This window comes from Phocoena sinus, chromosome 9, assembly GCF_008692025.1.
Source record: "Phocoena sinus isolate mPhoSin1 chromosome 9, mPhoSin1.pri, whole genome shotgun sequence".
NCBI lineage: Eukaryota > Metazoa > Chordata > Mammalia > Artiodactyla > Phocoenidae > Phocoena > Phocoena sinus.
This window is the reverse complement of record NC_045771.1, coordinates 19,759,112-19,772,877: the sequence shown is the minus strand read 5'-3', so window position 1 is coordinate 19,772,877 and position 13,766 is coordinate 19,759,112. Positions and strand designations below refer to the sequence as shown.

General features: G+C 42.3%; 1 protein-coding gene across 2 annotated transcripts in view; it reads left to right on the top strand.

The window, feature by feature from the left end:
* Nucleotides 1–13,766, top strand: part of EXOC4 (exocyst complex component 4) — an 856,192-nt gene that overhangs the window by 36,847 nt on the left and 805,579 nt on the right. For both annotated transcript variants that reach the window (XR_004351419.1, XM_032642974.1), the window contains exon 3: nucleotides 3,525–3,719. Coding sequence is in view for 1 of the 2 variants with exons in the window: in XM_032642974.1 (XP_032498865.1) it covers nucleotides 3,525–3,719 (195 nt within the window). In the remaining variant the exon portion in view is untranslated. The remainder of the gene's footprint in view (nucleotides 1–3,524; nucleotides 3,720–13,766) is intronic.

Below are 13,766 nucleotides of genomic sequence, written 5' to 3'. Positions count from 1 at the left end.
TAAGCCATCCAGCATACTATTTTTTTTTTTAAACCCCACATTTGTTTATTTATTTTTGGCTGTGTTGGGTCTTCGTTTCTGTGTGAGGGCTTTCTCTAGTTGTGGCAAGCAGGGGCCACTCTTCATCGCGGTGCGTGGGCCTCTCACTATCACGGCCTCTCTTGTTGCGGAGCACAGGCTTCAGACGTGCAGGCTCAGTAGTTGTGGCTCATGGGCCTAGTTGCTCCGCGGTATGTGGGATCCTCCCAGACCAGGGCTCGAACCTGTGTCCCCTGCATTAGCAGGCAGATTCTCAACCACTGCGCCACCAGGGAAGCCCAGCAGCATACTATTTTTGCTTGTGCAATTTTGTTCTCGTTTTCCTTGTAGTTAATGATTGTAAAATCCCATTGCCTTTGTTCTGCATTGGTTTCCCCCTTTCCTGGATCCTCTGTTTCTCCTCTTGTTTTTCTCTTATGTTGATGGAGTACATTCTTCAGTAGCTTGCTGAGATAATGGTGCATATGAGGTTTATTTTTTAAGAGCTTGCATGCCTGAAAATGTCTTTATTTTTTCCTCACACTTGATTGATAGTTTTTCTGGGAAATAATTCTCTCTTAGGATTTTGAAGATACATTATTCCTTTGTCTTGTAGCTTTCAGTGTTGCTGTTGACACGCATTCTGATTCACAGTCCTTTGTATGGCTTTTTTTCCTCCTTTGAAAGCTTTTAGGATTGTCTCTATATCCTTGTGTTCTTATGAGTCAGGATAATGTGCCCTGGGTCTTTTTTCACTTCATTGTCTCAAACACTCTGTGTGCCTTTTCAATCTGAAAGTTCATGTCTTTTACTCTGGAACATTTTCTTTCATTTTATTATTATTTTTTCTCCACTTTGTCTCACTTTTCCTCCCCTGCAATTCTTATTTGGACCTCTCGGATCAACCACCCCATTTTCTTTTATCTCCTATTTTCCTTTCTTTGTTTTTTGTGTCTTACTCTTTGGAGATTTCAAGAGTCTCTTCTAACCTTTGTGTTGGATTTTTTTTCCTATCATATTTTTAATTTCCAAGAGCTGTTTTTCATTCTCTGAATTTTTTATAGCATCTTATTCTTGTTTCATTGATGTAATATCTTTTCCCCCAAGGGATATTATTTATAGCTTTTTAAAATTTCTTTTTCCTGCCTAGTTTCTGTTCCCCTACTCCCCTCAGCACTTTTTTCTTTGTTTTCATGCCTGTCTTTCCATATTACAGGCTTTACTTGACTGTGTGGTGATCCTTGGCTAACTGTTTGGATGGAGGAGGGAGGTATACTACAAAGCTGAGATGGAGCTCACAGCATGTGGTGGGGCTTGTCTAGTGATGATTGGGTAGGGACCCAGCAGTTTCCTTGGTTGTTTTTCCCAGGGGAAAGCCATAAGTTTCCTGTGTTGGGGATCAAAGTCAAGCTGAGTGTTATTGGAGCCAACCCAGGAAGGAGGCTGTGGGTCCAGGGAGGGCTGAGGACCTTACTTGTCGGTGGGTCCACTTTGACTTCATCCTCCTGTTTTCTGTCCAGTGCCTCACACCCTCCTCTCAGCTGTCTGGCATTTCCTGGTCCAGATTCTTTCTAGTTCAGTTTCTTCAGATTGTAAACCTCCTGTTTGGCCAGTGCCGTGGCAGAGGGAGTTACATGTCTGGGTGGTTTGATGAGGATGTTGGATGAGGGCTCAAAATACTTAGTTTCAACCCTGTACTCTTGCCTTCAATATTCTGGGTGCCTCCTTTTCAGTGTTAGCAAACCCCACTTGATGCCAGCCATCTTCTTACCAGCTTCCAAGGGTTTCTAGCCATCCTTGCTGTTCCCTCCTCTCTGTTTTCTCTCTTCTTGGTATTTTATGCTAAAAAAAAATGGAATTATTTTGCTCTCTCTTTGGGATTGATGGAAGGAGTAGAGGTGATTAGAACCTTCTTCAACAGATTGTCAAGGGGGTCTATAACTCCCCAAAAAGCTAACAGTCATGCTTCTGTGCTAATCAAGACAGATTACAAAACCTGTTTATTCAGGGCTCTTTTTACATTGGACAGTTTGATAGAAGTATGACTTAGATATTGTCCTAAAGTTGTAGGATTGGATTAGATGCTGTCTCAAGATACCTTCTAATTTTAGCGTTCAATTCATATTTTCCATGTTTGCTGGAAAAATGTCAAAATTTAGTTTTACAGTCACCAAAAAGTAGCATCATGAGTCTGTGTGCCACCACACCAAATGTTGTAAAAGAAGACAGATTTTTAATTGTTAAAAACATGGTAGACTTTCTAGGGTGATGGGAATGTCCTATATATTGGCGAAGGTTTGGATTATTGCAGGTGTGTATGCATTTGTTAAAACTTATCAAGTGATACACTTTCATGCATAAATTTTACCTCAAACAGAAAACAAAACCAAAACCGTAAACAAACATGAAATTCTAATTTAAATAAAAATACATGTAAAGGAATGTCAAAAATATATGAAAGTAGTTCTATGAATTGTGAAAGGTCATGATTCTTTTTATTTTTTCATGCTGTAAAAATCAAATTTTTGGGCTTCCCTGGTGGCGCAGTGGTTGAGAGTCTGCCTGCAGGGGACACGGGTTCGTGCCCCGGTCCCGGAAGATCCCACATGCCGCGGAGTGGCTGGGCCCGTGAGCCATGGCCACTGAGCCTGTGCGTCCAGAGCCTGTGCTCCGCAACGGGAGAGGCCACAACAGTGAGAGGCCTGTGTACCGCAAAAAAAAAAAAAAAAATCAAATTTTTAATTAGGGTAGAACATGAAAATACACTTATCATGTACATGGCAACTACCCTTCCCTGCTCCTCCTCTCCTCTTGTGTTATCAAGCTGTGCCTAGGCTGGTCAGCAAACTGTGCAGATCTATGAGAATGCCTGCAACTGTCATATTTAATACCTAAAATCAGAATACATGGAAACAATTCTTGGTATGTTTTTTTTTGTTTGTTTTGTTTTTTTTTGTTTGTTTTTTTTTTTTGGTATGTTTTAATTCCCTTTTTTTCACGACTGCCTCTGGAAGCGTCTACTCTTTTCTGGAAACTGGGCTTACCTTCATTTTAGTCAGTTGAGACGAATGTCCATGTCCTTTGTTATCAACTTCAGCTAAAGTTCTAGACCTAGAAGGATGAACCAAGTGACCTATCACCTGAATAGGAAATATGCCAGGAAGAATGGGGAAAGAATAATAGCACGGACTCTCAAATCAGTCATTCCCTTCTAGATATATTAACTTTGGTGTGGAACTTCATATTTTCAGAGTATATGCTCTATATCCTGAGTAATTTTCTCATTTCTCAGGAGAGAAAATACAGAGAAGTGGAGACCTGAGCAAGTGAATCTGTGTCATAACCAGGATTAGAATTTCACAAGCAGATTAACCACAGCAGAATGAGTGGCAGTGATAACTAGGAACTGTTACTTATAGCAGTACTGGTGAAGAATACTAACCAAATTGTGGGTTTAGGCTGGAAAGACTTTGGACTGACCCAAGATTGAAACTGTTCTATTGTAGGTAAAAGAGAATCTGCTTTCGTGCAAGATGCTGTTGCACTGCAAACGAGATGAGCTTCGGAAATTGTGGATTGAAGGAATTGAACACAAGCATGTCCTGAACCTGTTGGATGAAATCGAGAATATCAAGCAAGTGCCTCAAAAGCTGGAACAGTGCATGGCCAGCAAGCACTATCTCAGTGCCACCGACATGCTGGTAAGAGCACAGCCTGCGCTCCTGGGCATTTCTGCTAAGATAGAGTGCTTCCTTCTGTTCTCTGAATTCTGTCCTTCATGAAGCACATGACAAACTGCCCTCTTGGGATCCACGAGCCCTTGCAGGTGAAGCCTGCCGGTTCTCTTCCTAATGTCAGTGTTTGCAATAGTAGGCGATTCTCTTCCTAATGTCAGTGTTTGCGTTGTCTGCCTTTGGAACAGCGGCAAGAAGTATAATGGTAAGGAACCAGTACTTAAGTCGTGTTGGAATGGTCATGAGAGGTGTTTGTTTTAGTTTCAGAGGAAGATAGTTAATGAATCCCATTTTGAAGAATGAAATCTGCATGAGAGAGAAGTTTAGGAGATTTATAAACTATGTTCCAAAAATTCTGTGAAGGACTATTTATATTAGGGCTTTGTTTTTTTCCTTTAAGTTGATAAGAAAGAAAATAATTTTGGGGGGAATAATTCTGGAATAACTTTGTCCAGCAGGAGTATTCCACAGCCTAGCCTTTAGCCTGTATCTTCATCCATTCTGCTACTTTGTAAAAAAAAAAAAAAAAAATTATTTAATTAATTTATTTTTGGCTGCGTTGGGTCTTCGTTGCTGTGAGCAGGCTTTCTCTAGATACTCTCTGTTGCGGTGTGTGGGCTTCTCATTGCGGTGGTTTCTCTTGTTGCGGAGCATGGGCTCTAGGCATGCAGGCTTCAATAGCTGTAGCACGTGAGCTCAGTAGTTGTGGCTCGTGGGCTCTAGAGCGCAGGCTTAGTAGTTGTGGTGCACGGGCTTAGTTGCTCTGTGGCATGTGGGATCTTCCTGGACCAGGGTTTGAACCCGTGTCCCCTGCGTTGGCAGGTGGATTCTTAACCCCTGTGCCATCAGGGAAGCCCATTTTGCTACTTTTTGAATTAGGAATGAAAATTCAGAGAAGGTTGCAGCTTGTGGTACATGTGGCTGAGCGTCAAGATTATGAATAAAAAAATAGGGCTTCCCTGGTGGCGCAGTGGTTGCGAGTCCGCCTGCTGATGCAGGGGACGCGGGTTCGTGCCCCGGTCCGGGAAGATCCCACATGCCGCAGAGCAGCTGGGCCTGTGAGCCATGGCTGCTGAGCCTGTGCATCCGGAGCCTGTGCTCCGCAACGGGAGAGGCCACAACAGTGAGAGGCCCGCGTACCACAAAAAAAAAAAAAAAAAAAAAAATATACACATCTTGCTCCCTAAAAGTGCTAACTTTCCTAGGCCCTGTGGCTGTTAGCAAGGGCTGCTCATTCCACCTCCTCTTTCCACTCAAACTTCCCTACTTCCTTCTCACAGTTGTCTGGTGACTACGGAAACACTCAGGAGTAGATGGACTGTATTTGGATTTTCTTTTCACAGTAGGTGAAAGTCCCTTATCTTTGTTTCAACAAATTAGATTGGCTGTAGCGCTGGGGGGAAAAAGAAAACACTGAGAGGAATTAGTGGGAGAAAAACAGGTTAAATCCTCTAAGTGGTTCTAATTCATTCAGACTTTCAAGAGGAATTTTGCTCTAAGTCCGTCATAAGAAGCTTTAAAGGAAATTTGGTAACCAAGAGATGAGATGTGCCGTGATATTCTCTCATATATTAAAACCAGGTAGTGTGATAGTGAATAGTCAGTTTCCACAGTGGAGGAGATTAATAATGGTCTTTTCTTTGGAGTGGTAAAATAATTGGGTATTTTCAGTATCTTTATAATGTTATCTTCCTTAATGATGACTATACGGTGTCCAACAAAAAAATTAGGCACCTCTTTAGCTTTGCTGTTGGTTTATGTGTTAGGAAGGCATATATGTGCTAAATATTCAAGATTCAGCAATCAGAATAGATAAGCTTATATATATTTGTGTGGCATTTACACATCTATTTGAATCATGATTTTTTGTTGTGGGCCTGCTTTTAAGTAAGTGCCATATATTAAAAATAGGTTGTTAGGGCTTCCCTGGTGGCGCAGTGGTTGAGGGTCTGCCTGCCGATGCAGGGGACACGGGTTCGTGCCCCGGTCCGGGAGGATCCCACATGCCGTGGAGCGGCTGGGCCCATGAGCCATGGCTGCTGAGCTTGCGCGTCCGGAGCCTGTGCTCCGCAACGGGAGAGGCCACAGCTGTGAGAGGCCCGCGTACTGCAAAAAAAAAAAAAAAAGGTTGTTAGAACTTATTTTGGTGTTAATTATGCTCATTTTAGGATTTCAGATTTTAGGATTAGCCTTTATTCCTTAAGGGCAGATTTATTTAAGCGCTAATTAATAATGAATACTGTCTTTTCTTTGTTTGTTTTGACTTAAGGACCTCATTAAATACTTCTTTAAATTCTTGGCTGTAAGTTATAGAAATTCAGCTCTAGCTAGCTTAGGTAAAAGAATTGCTGTACTCATGTAACCAGTCTGCTAAAAGAACAGGAGTATATGTGCAATGCCATCTGTATGTTTTTGCATGTTTTTTCATTGTTTTACTATAGACTTTCTTCCACATGTGGGCGGGGTTTGGGTGTGTGGGGAAAAGAAGGGTTGTGAGCTGTATTTTACATTTTTCCAGCTTTGCAGAGGAAAATAATCTTCTAATTCAAAAATGAGGGTCAGATCTAGTTTAGGCAGCTTGGGTACTGTGATTGTCAGTTCCAACTAAAACTAATTTTTTGGGGGAAGGGTGGTCCTGGGGAGTTGTGTCGGAAGGAAGGGTAGTCACCTCTAGAAAAGAGTAAGTGTGAGAGAGATATTTCCCAGAAGTTCCTCTTTTTCTGTTGTAGTTCTTTATGTACTCTGGATACTTATCCTTTGTCTTTTAGATGGATTGTAAATATCTTTTCCCAGTTGATAGTATATCTCTTTGTTTAGGGTGTCTTTTATTAAAAAGTTTTAAAATTTAATTCAATGATGTTTTTCATTCTTTATTTCCTTTTTTATGTGACTTATTTTGAGAAATTTTTTTATCCTACTGTCATAAAGAGAATCTTTTATATCATTGTCTTTAATCCATTTAAAATGTATTATCATATATGGTGTGAACTAGGGATCTAATTTTACCTTCTATATAGCCACTTGGCTCAGACCATTTATTGAATTCATTTCCTACCGATTTATAATTCCATCTTGGTCACATACCAAGTTTTCACATGTGCATGGGTCTGTTTCTGAGCTCTTTATGTTGTTCAGTTGGTCTTGTCTGTATTTGCACCAAAACCATGTTGTTTTAATTACTATAATTTTATAATATATCTTGATAGCAGGTGAAGACATTCCCTCACTTTGCTATTCAGAACTGTCTGTGCTATTCTTGGCCCTTTTCTCTTCCATATGAATTTTGGTATCAACTTGTCAAGTTCCATGCAAAGCGTGATGATATTTTGATTAAATTTAGGAGAATTTCATCTTTGTAATATCAGGTCTTTCAGAAAAGGATATCTCTCATTTATTGACGTCTTAATTTATGTGCTTTATAATAATGCTTAGTAATGTATTCCTTAGAGACGGTACATGTATTTTGTTAGTTTTACTTCTGGCTCTCAGCTCCTGGTTGCTTTTTAAAATAGTGGCTCTTTATTAATTATAATTTCTAGTTATTTGTTGCTGATGTATAGGGATGTGATAGATTTACTGTTTATGAATCGTAAATTTCCTTGAACCTAATCCTTATCCTGCTTGCTTGGAAAATGATGATTTATTCTTTAAGACTTGGCTCAAATTTCATCAAGTTTCTGAATGTCCCTGGTAATTAGATGCTTCTCTTTTTTTAAAAAAGAATTATTATATATTTTTATTGTGGCAAGAATACTTGACATGAGTAGATGCTTTTCTTTGTCTCCATAAGTTGTGTGTATTTCACTGAAATATAATTGCTTTTGTTTGTATGGTAGGTCATTGAGGGCAGGGACTATATCTTACCTATTTTTGTCTACCCTGTACTTAGCATAATGTACTTCACATGGTCACAGTTCACAGATGATTAGCCGAACGGGTAACTCTGTGGAAGACTTTGATACCACTAAACAGAGAAAAGGAAAATTCCTCTCTAGGAGCTCTGGTCTGATTTTTTTCTCCTCTGGTTTGGGGTTTTTGTTAGGTTTTATTTTTGTTTTTTTAATGGCAAGGTTCTCTAGTTTCTAACCGTTCCTTTCTGCAATATTTAAATGGACAACAAAAACAATAATTATAATAATAGCTAATATGTGTTGAGCCCTCACTGTGTGCTGGTACCATTTTAAGTATGTTACCTTTGTTAACACTTTGAATTCTCACAACAACCCTATGAGAGATAGGTTTCTGATGTCCTTCCCATTTTCCAGAGGAGGTGGTTGGTTTGGATGACCAGGGGGTTTAGCATATTCTAATATACAGTGAAGATTTCATGGAGGTAGGATTTAAGATGTGCTCAAAAGGTTGGAAATATTCTTCAATTTGGTCTTTTGTATATGAGTAAATAGTAAGGTCTATAATTGCTCTTTGATTGGACTTCATATGAGAAAATAATCACATTTCCTTTCCCCATGGTTATGTGCTATTAGAAGTAAAATCTACTTAAGGCATCTCAAGGGTCCAAATGGAAATCTTTGCTAAAAGACATCAGAGGAGGACTTACCTGGTGGCGCAGTGGTTAAGAATCCGCCTGCCAATACAGGGGACACAGGTTCGATCCCTTGTCCAGGAAGATCCCACATGCTGCGGAGTAACTAAGCCCATATGCCACAACTACTGAGCCTGTGCTGTGGAGTCCGTGAGCCACAACTGTTGAAGCCCATGTGCCTGGAGCCTGTGCTCCGCAACAGGGGAAGCCACTGCATGAGAAGCCCACACACCTCAACGAAGGGTAGCCCCTGCTCCCCCGCAAGTAGAGAAAGCCCATGCCCAGCAACGAAGACCCAAGGCAGCCAAAAATAAATAAATAAAGATAAATTTAAAAAAAAGAAAAAGTAATTTCCTTTAAAAGACATCAGAGGAAAGTGAAGACAGAACAATCTAGTCTTTCAAACCCCTCTGATTTGCTTAGATCTTTTTATCAAGAGATTTTGTCTTTCCTTTTTTTTTTTTTGCCGTACGCGGGCCTCTCACTGCTGTGGCCTCTCCCGCTGTAGAGTGCAGGCTCAGCGGCCATGGCCCACTGGCCCAGCCGCTCCGTGGTACGTGGGATCCTCCCGGACCGGGGCACAAACCCATGTCCCCTGCATCGGCAGGCGGACTCTCAACCACTGCGCCACCAGGGAAGCCCTGTCTTTCCATTTTTAAGGCAGGTGCAGGTGCCCAGTAATTTAATCCCTACTCAGGTTAATAAATTCAGAGTAAATAAATCAGTGGTGACCCATGGCTCTTGTCAGCCCCTGCAGTTCCTATTTCACCATCAGCCTGGGCTGATAGCTATGGACTTGGCTTCTAGATGGGATATTTATGTCTTTTGATAACTTGAGTATTGCATAAAATAAATTGTCATGACAGGGGATGTCTGCAAATAGGCATGGCCTTTTGTTTCCTCCTTCAAGGTAAACAGCTGCTGTTAGCCTATGAAAAGCTAAAAGTGATCCAACAAGAAGCCTGTATCCGTCATATTGAAATCAGAGACTTGATTAATACTGTAGCCTGTAGCTTTGTGATATGTACGGTTTAAATTAGACCTCTGCAGTCATTGTGCTGGGTTGATGCAAGCGCATTAATGACATAATTTCTGGTTGCTGCATCACATTTCTGCAGTTTGTCCTTTGTATTCCACTCACATTAATTGAAGTAATTTTGCCAGTGAAGCGTGTTTCAAACCTCTGCATTTAAATTGAAATTTTAATTCCCTTATTGTCTTGAAAAGACGGCTGAAGATGCCTTGTTACAGGTTTCATTATCACTCAAAACACTCCAGCTGCTGGTTCTAATGTACAATGACTGATTAATTCTGGGAAGAATTATTAATGTAAGAACAGCTTCTTCCCAGTGGCATGAGCTAACCAGGAAGGTATTTCATGATAGTTAATATTTTTATGAACTATTTTTTTTAAGGAGAATTTTGTGTGGAAGTCTGCATTGAACTGAAATTGCACAGATGAGCTTTGAAAACCACTTACACAAGTTCTGATTTATCAGCCCATAGAAGTCAATTCATAATTGCATTCAATCAGTGGAAACCAAGCCAGTGTGAGTAGTTTTGAAGCACTTTAGCTGACAGTCACAAGGCTTGTGACTAAAATAAATTTTTCATTTCTAAGGCTTCCTGAGATTGTAGAGATTTTGAATGTTTCTTGATCATTTTGTCTTTAAAAAAATTTATATGCCTTTTTTAAAAGAATCCATAGCTATATAGTCAGATAAGGATTATTATGATAATTATAATAATAACATATATATGTTGGCTGCCTTCTTCCCAGAGGATCCCAGAGTGCTTTGCTGAAAGAATGGTATGGTGGAATTATTTCATTTACCCTATGAAGATGTGGCCACCTCTGGGGTGAAGAGAGTGAAACAGCTATTTAATTGCATAGTTTTTTAAGATCCTATAATAAAAATAGGTATATGTGTAATACTTTTAGTTTACAAGAGGCTTTGCAATTGTTGTACAACGTTCAAGGCTGCGAATGTCAGCGTGGGTCTTAGTGTGGGTCAGGTGGACCTGTGCTTGAATCCCAGCTTTGATCTTTACTAGCTGGATGACTTGGGGCTCCTTATTTAATTTGACTTTGCTGAAAGTTGGAGTTGAGAATAATTGTATGCCCCCAGAGTTGTTGGAGGGATTAAATGAAATATTGAGCTATGGGGAGGGACCTTGAAGATGGCGGAAGAGTAAGACGCGGAGATCGCCTTCCTCCCCACGGATACACCAGAAATACATCCACACGTGGAACAACTCCTACAGAACTCCTACTGAAGGCTGGCAGAAGACCTCAGACCTCCCAAAAGGCAAGAAACTCCCCACGTAACTGGGTAGGGCAAAAGAAAAAACAGAGACAAAAGAATAAGGACGGCACCTGCACCAGTGGGAGGGAGCTGTGAAGGAGGAAAAGTTTCCACACACTAGGAAGCCCCTCCGCGGGCGGAGACTGCGGGAGGCAGAGGGGGTTGTTTCGGGACCGCGGAGTAGTGCACAGCGACGGGTGCGGAGGGCAAAGCGGGGAGATTCCTGCACAGACGATCGGTGCCGACCAGCACTCACCAACCCGAGAGGCTTGCTGCTCACCCACCGGGGCGGGTGGGGCTGCGAGCTGAGGCTCGGGTTTTGGTTTTGGACGGAGCTCAGGGAGAGGACTGGGGTTGGCGGCTTGAACATAGCCTGAAGGGGTTAGTGCACCACGACTAGCCGGGAGGGAGTTCGGGGAAAAGCCTGCACCTGCCGAAGAGGCAAGAGACTTTTTCTTCCCTCTTTGTTTCCTGGTGCGCGAGGAGAGGGGTTTAAGAGCGCTGCTTAAAGGAACTCCAGAGACGGGCGCGAGCCGCGGCTAAAAGCGCGAACCCCAGAGACGGGCTCGAGCCCCCGAGACGGGCGCGAGCCACGGCGGGAAGCGCGAACCCCAGAGCCGGGCGCGAGCCGCGGCTGAAACCGCGGACCCCAGAGACGGGCGGGAGACGCTAAGGCTGCTGCTGCCGCCACCAAGGGGCCTGTGTGCGAGCACAGGTCACTCTCCACACCCCTCTTCCGCGGAGCCTGTGCAGCCCGCCACTGCCAGGTTCCCGGGATCCAGGGACAACTTCCCCGGGAGTACGCACGGCGGGTCTCAGGCTGGTGCAACATCACGCCGGCCTCTGCCGCAACGTCACGCTGCCTCTGCAGCTGCAGGCCCGCCCCGCAAGTAGTGCCCCTCCTTCCCCCATCCCCCAACCCCCGGCCTGAGTGAGCCGGAGGCCCCGAATCAGCGGCTCCTTTAACCCCATCCTGTCTTAGCAAAAAAACAGACGCCCTCCGGCGACCTACACGCAGAGGCAGGGCCAAATCCAAAGCTGAGCTCCTGTGAGCTGTGAGAACAAAGAAGAGAAAGGGAAATCTCTCCCAGCAGCCACAGAAGCAGCGGATTAAAGCTCCACAATCAACTTGATATACCCTGCATCTGTGGAATACCTGAATAGACAAGGAATGATCCCAAATTGAAGAGGTGGAATTTAGGAGCGAGATCTATGATTTTTTTTCCCTTTTCCTCTTTTTGTGAATGTGTACGTGTATGCTTCTGTGTGAGATCCTGTCTGTATACTCTTGCTTCCACCATTTGTCCTAGGGCTCTATCCGTCCATGACTTTTTTTTAAAAAATTCTTTTTCTTAATAATTAAGTTTAATTGTGATAACTTTATTATACTTTACCTTCGTTCTTTCTTTCTTTCCTTCCTTCCTTCCCTCCTTTAGACAACGAATCACCCCAAATTGAGGAGGTGGTCTCAGGGAGCAGGATTTATGATTTTTCCCCCTTTACCTCTTTTTGTGAAGGTGTATGTGTATGCTTCTGTGTAAGATTTTCTCTGTATAGCTTTGCTTCCAACATTTGTCCTAAGGTTCTATCCGTCCCTTTTTTTTTTTTTCTAAATATTTTTTAATTCAATAACTATTATACTTTATTTTATTTTTACTGTATCATCTTTCTTTCTGTCTTTTTTCCTTCTTTCCCTCCTTCCTTCCTTCCTCCCTCCCTCCCTCCCTCCCTCCTTTCTTTCCTTCTTTGCTTCTTTCTTCCTTCCTTCCTTTCCTCCTTTCCGTCTTTCTTTACTCATACTTCTACTAATTCTCCCTACTTTTTCTCCCTTTTATTCTGAGCTGTGTGGATGAAAGGCTCTTGGTGCTCCAGCCAGGAGTCAGGGCTCTGCCTCTGAGGTAGGAGAGCCAACTTCAGGACACTGGTCAACAAGAGACCTCCCAGCTCCACATAATATTAAACGGTGGAAATATCCCAGAGACCTCCATCTTAACACCAGCACCCAGCTTCACTCAACGACCAGCAAGCCACAGTGCTGGACAACCTATGCCAAACAACTAGCAAAACAGGAACACAACCCCACCCATTAGCAGAGAGGCTGCCTAAAATCATAATAAGGCCACAGACACCCCAAAACACACCACCAGACGTGAACCTGCCCACTAGAGAGACAAGATCCAGCCTCATCCAGCACAACACAGGCACTAGTCCCCTCCACCAGGAAGCCTACACAACCCACTGAAACAACCTTAGCCACTGGAGACAGACATCAAAAACAACGGGAACTACGAAAGTGCAGCCTGCAAAAAGGAGACCCCAAACACAGTAAGATAAGCAAAATGAGAAGACAGAAAAACACACAGCAGATGAAGGAGCAAGATAAAAACCCACCAGACCTAACAAATGAAGAGGAAATAGGCAATCTACCTGAAAAAGAATTCAGAATAATGATAGTAAGGATGATCCGAAATCTTGGAAGTAGAATGGACAAAATGCAAGAAACAGTTAACAAGGACCTACAAGAACTAAAGATGAAACAAGCAACGATGAACAATGCAATAAATGAAATTAAAATCACTCTAGATAGGATCAATAGCAGAATAACTGAGGCAGAAGAACGGATAAGTGACCTGGAAGATAAAGTAGTGGAAATAACTACTGCAGAGCAGAATAAAGAAAAAAGAATGAAAAGAACTGAGGACAGTCTCAGAGACCTCTGGGACAACATGAAACGCACCAACATTCGAATTATAGGGGTTCCAGAAGAAGAAGAAAGAAAGAAAGGGACTGAGAAAATATTTGAAGAGATTATAGTTGAAAACTTCCCTAATATGGGAAAGGAAATAGTTAATCAAGTCCAGGAAGCACAGAGGGTCCCATACAGGATAAATACAAGGAGAAACACGCCAAGACACATATTAATCAAACTGTCAAAAATTAAATACAAAGAAAGCATATTAAAAGCAGCAAGGGAAAAACAACAAATAACACACAAGGGAATCCCCATAAGGTTAACAGCGGACCTCTCAGCAGAAACCCTACAAGCCAGAAGGGAGTGGCAGGACATACTGAAAGTGATGAAGGAGAATAGCCTGAAACCAAGACTACTCTACCCAGCAAGGATCTCATTCACATTTGATGGAGAAATTAAAACCTTTACAGACA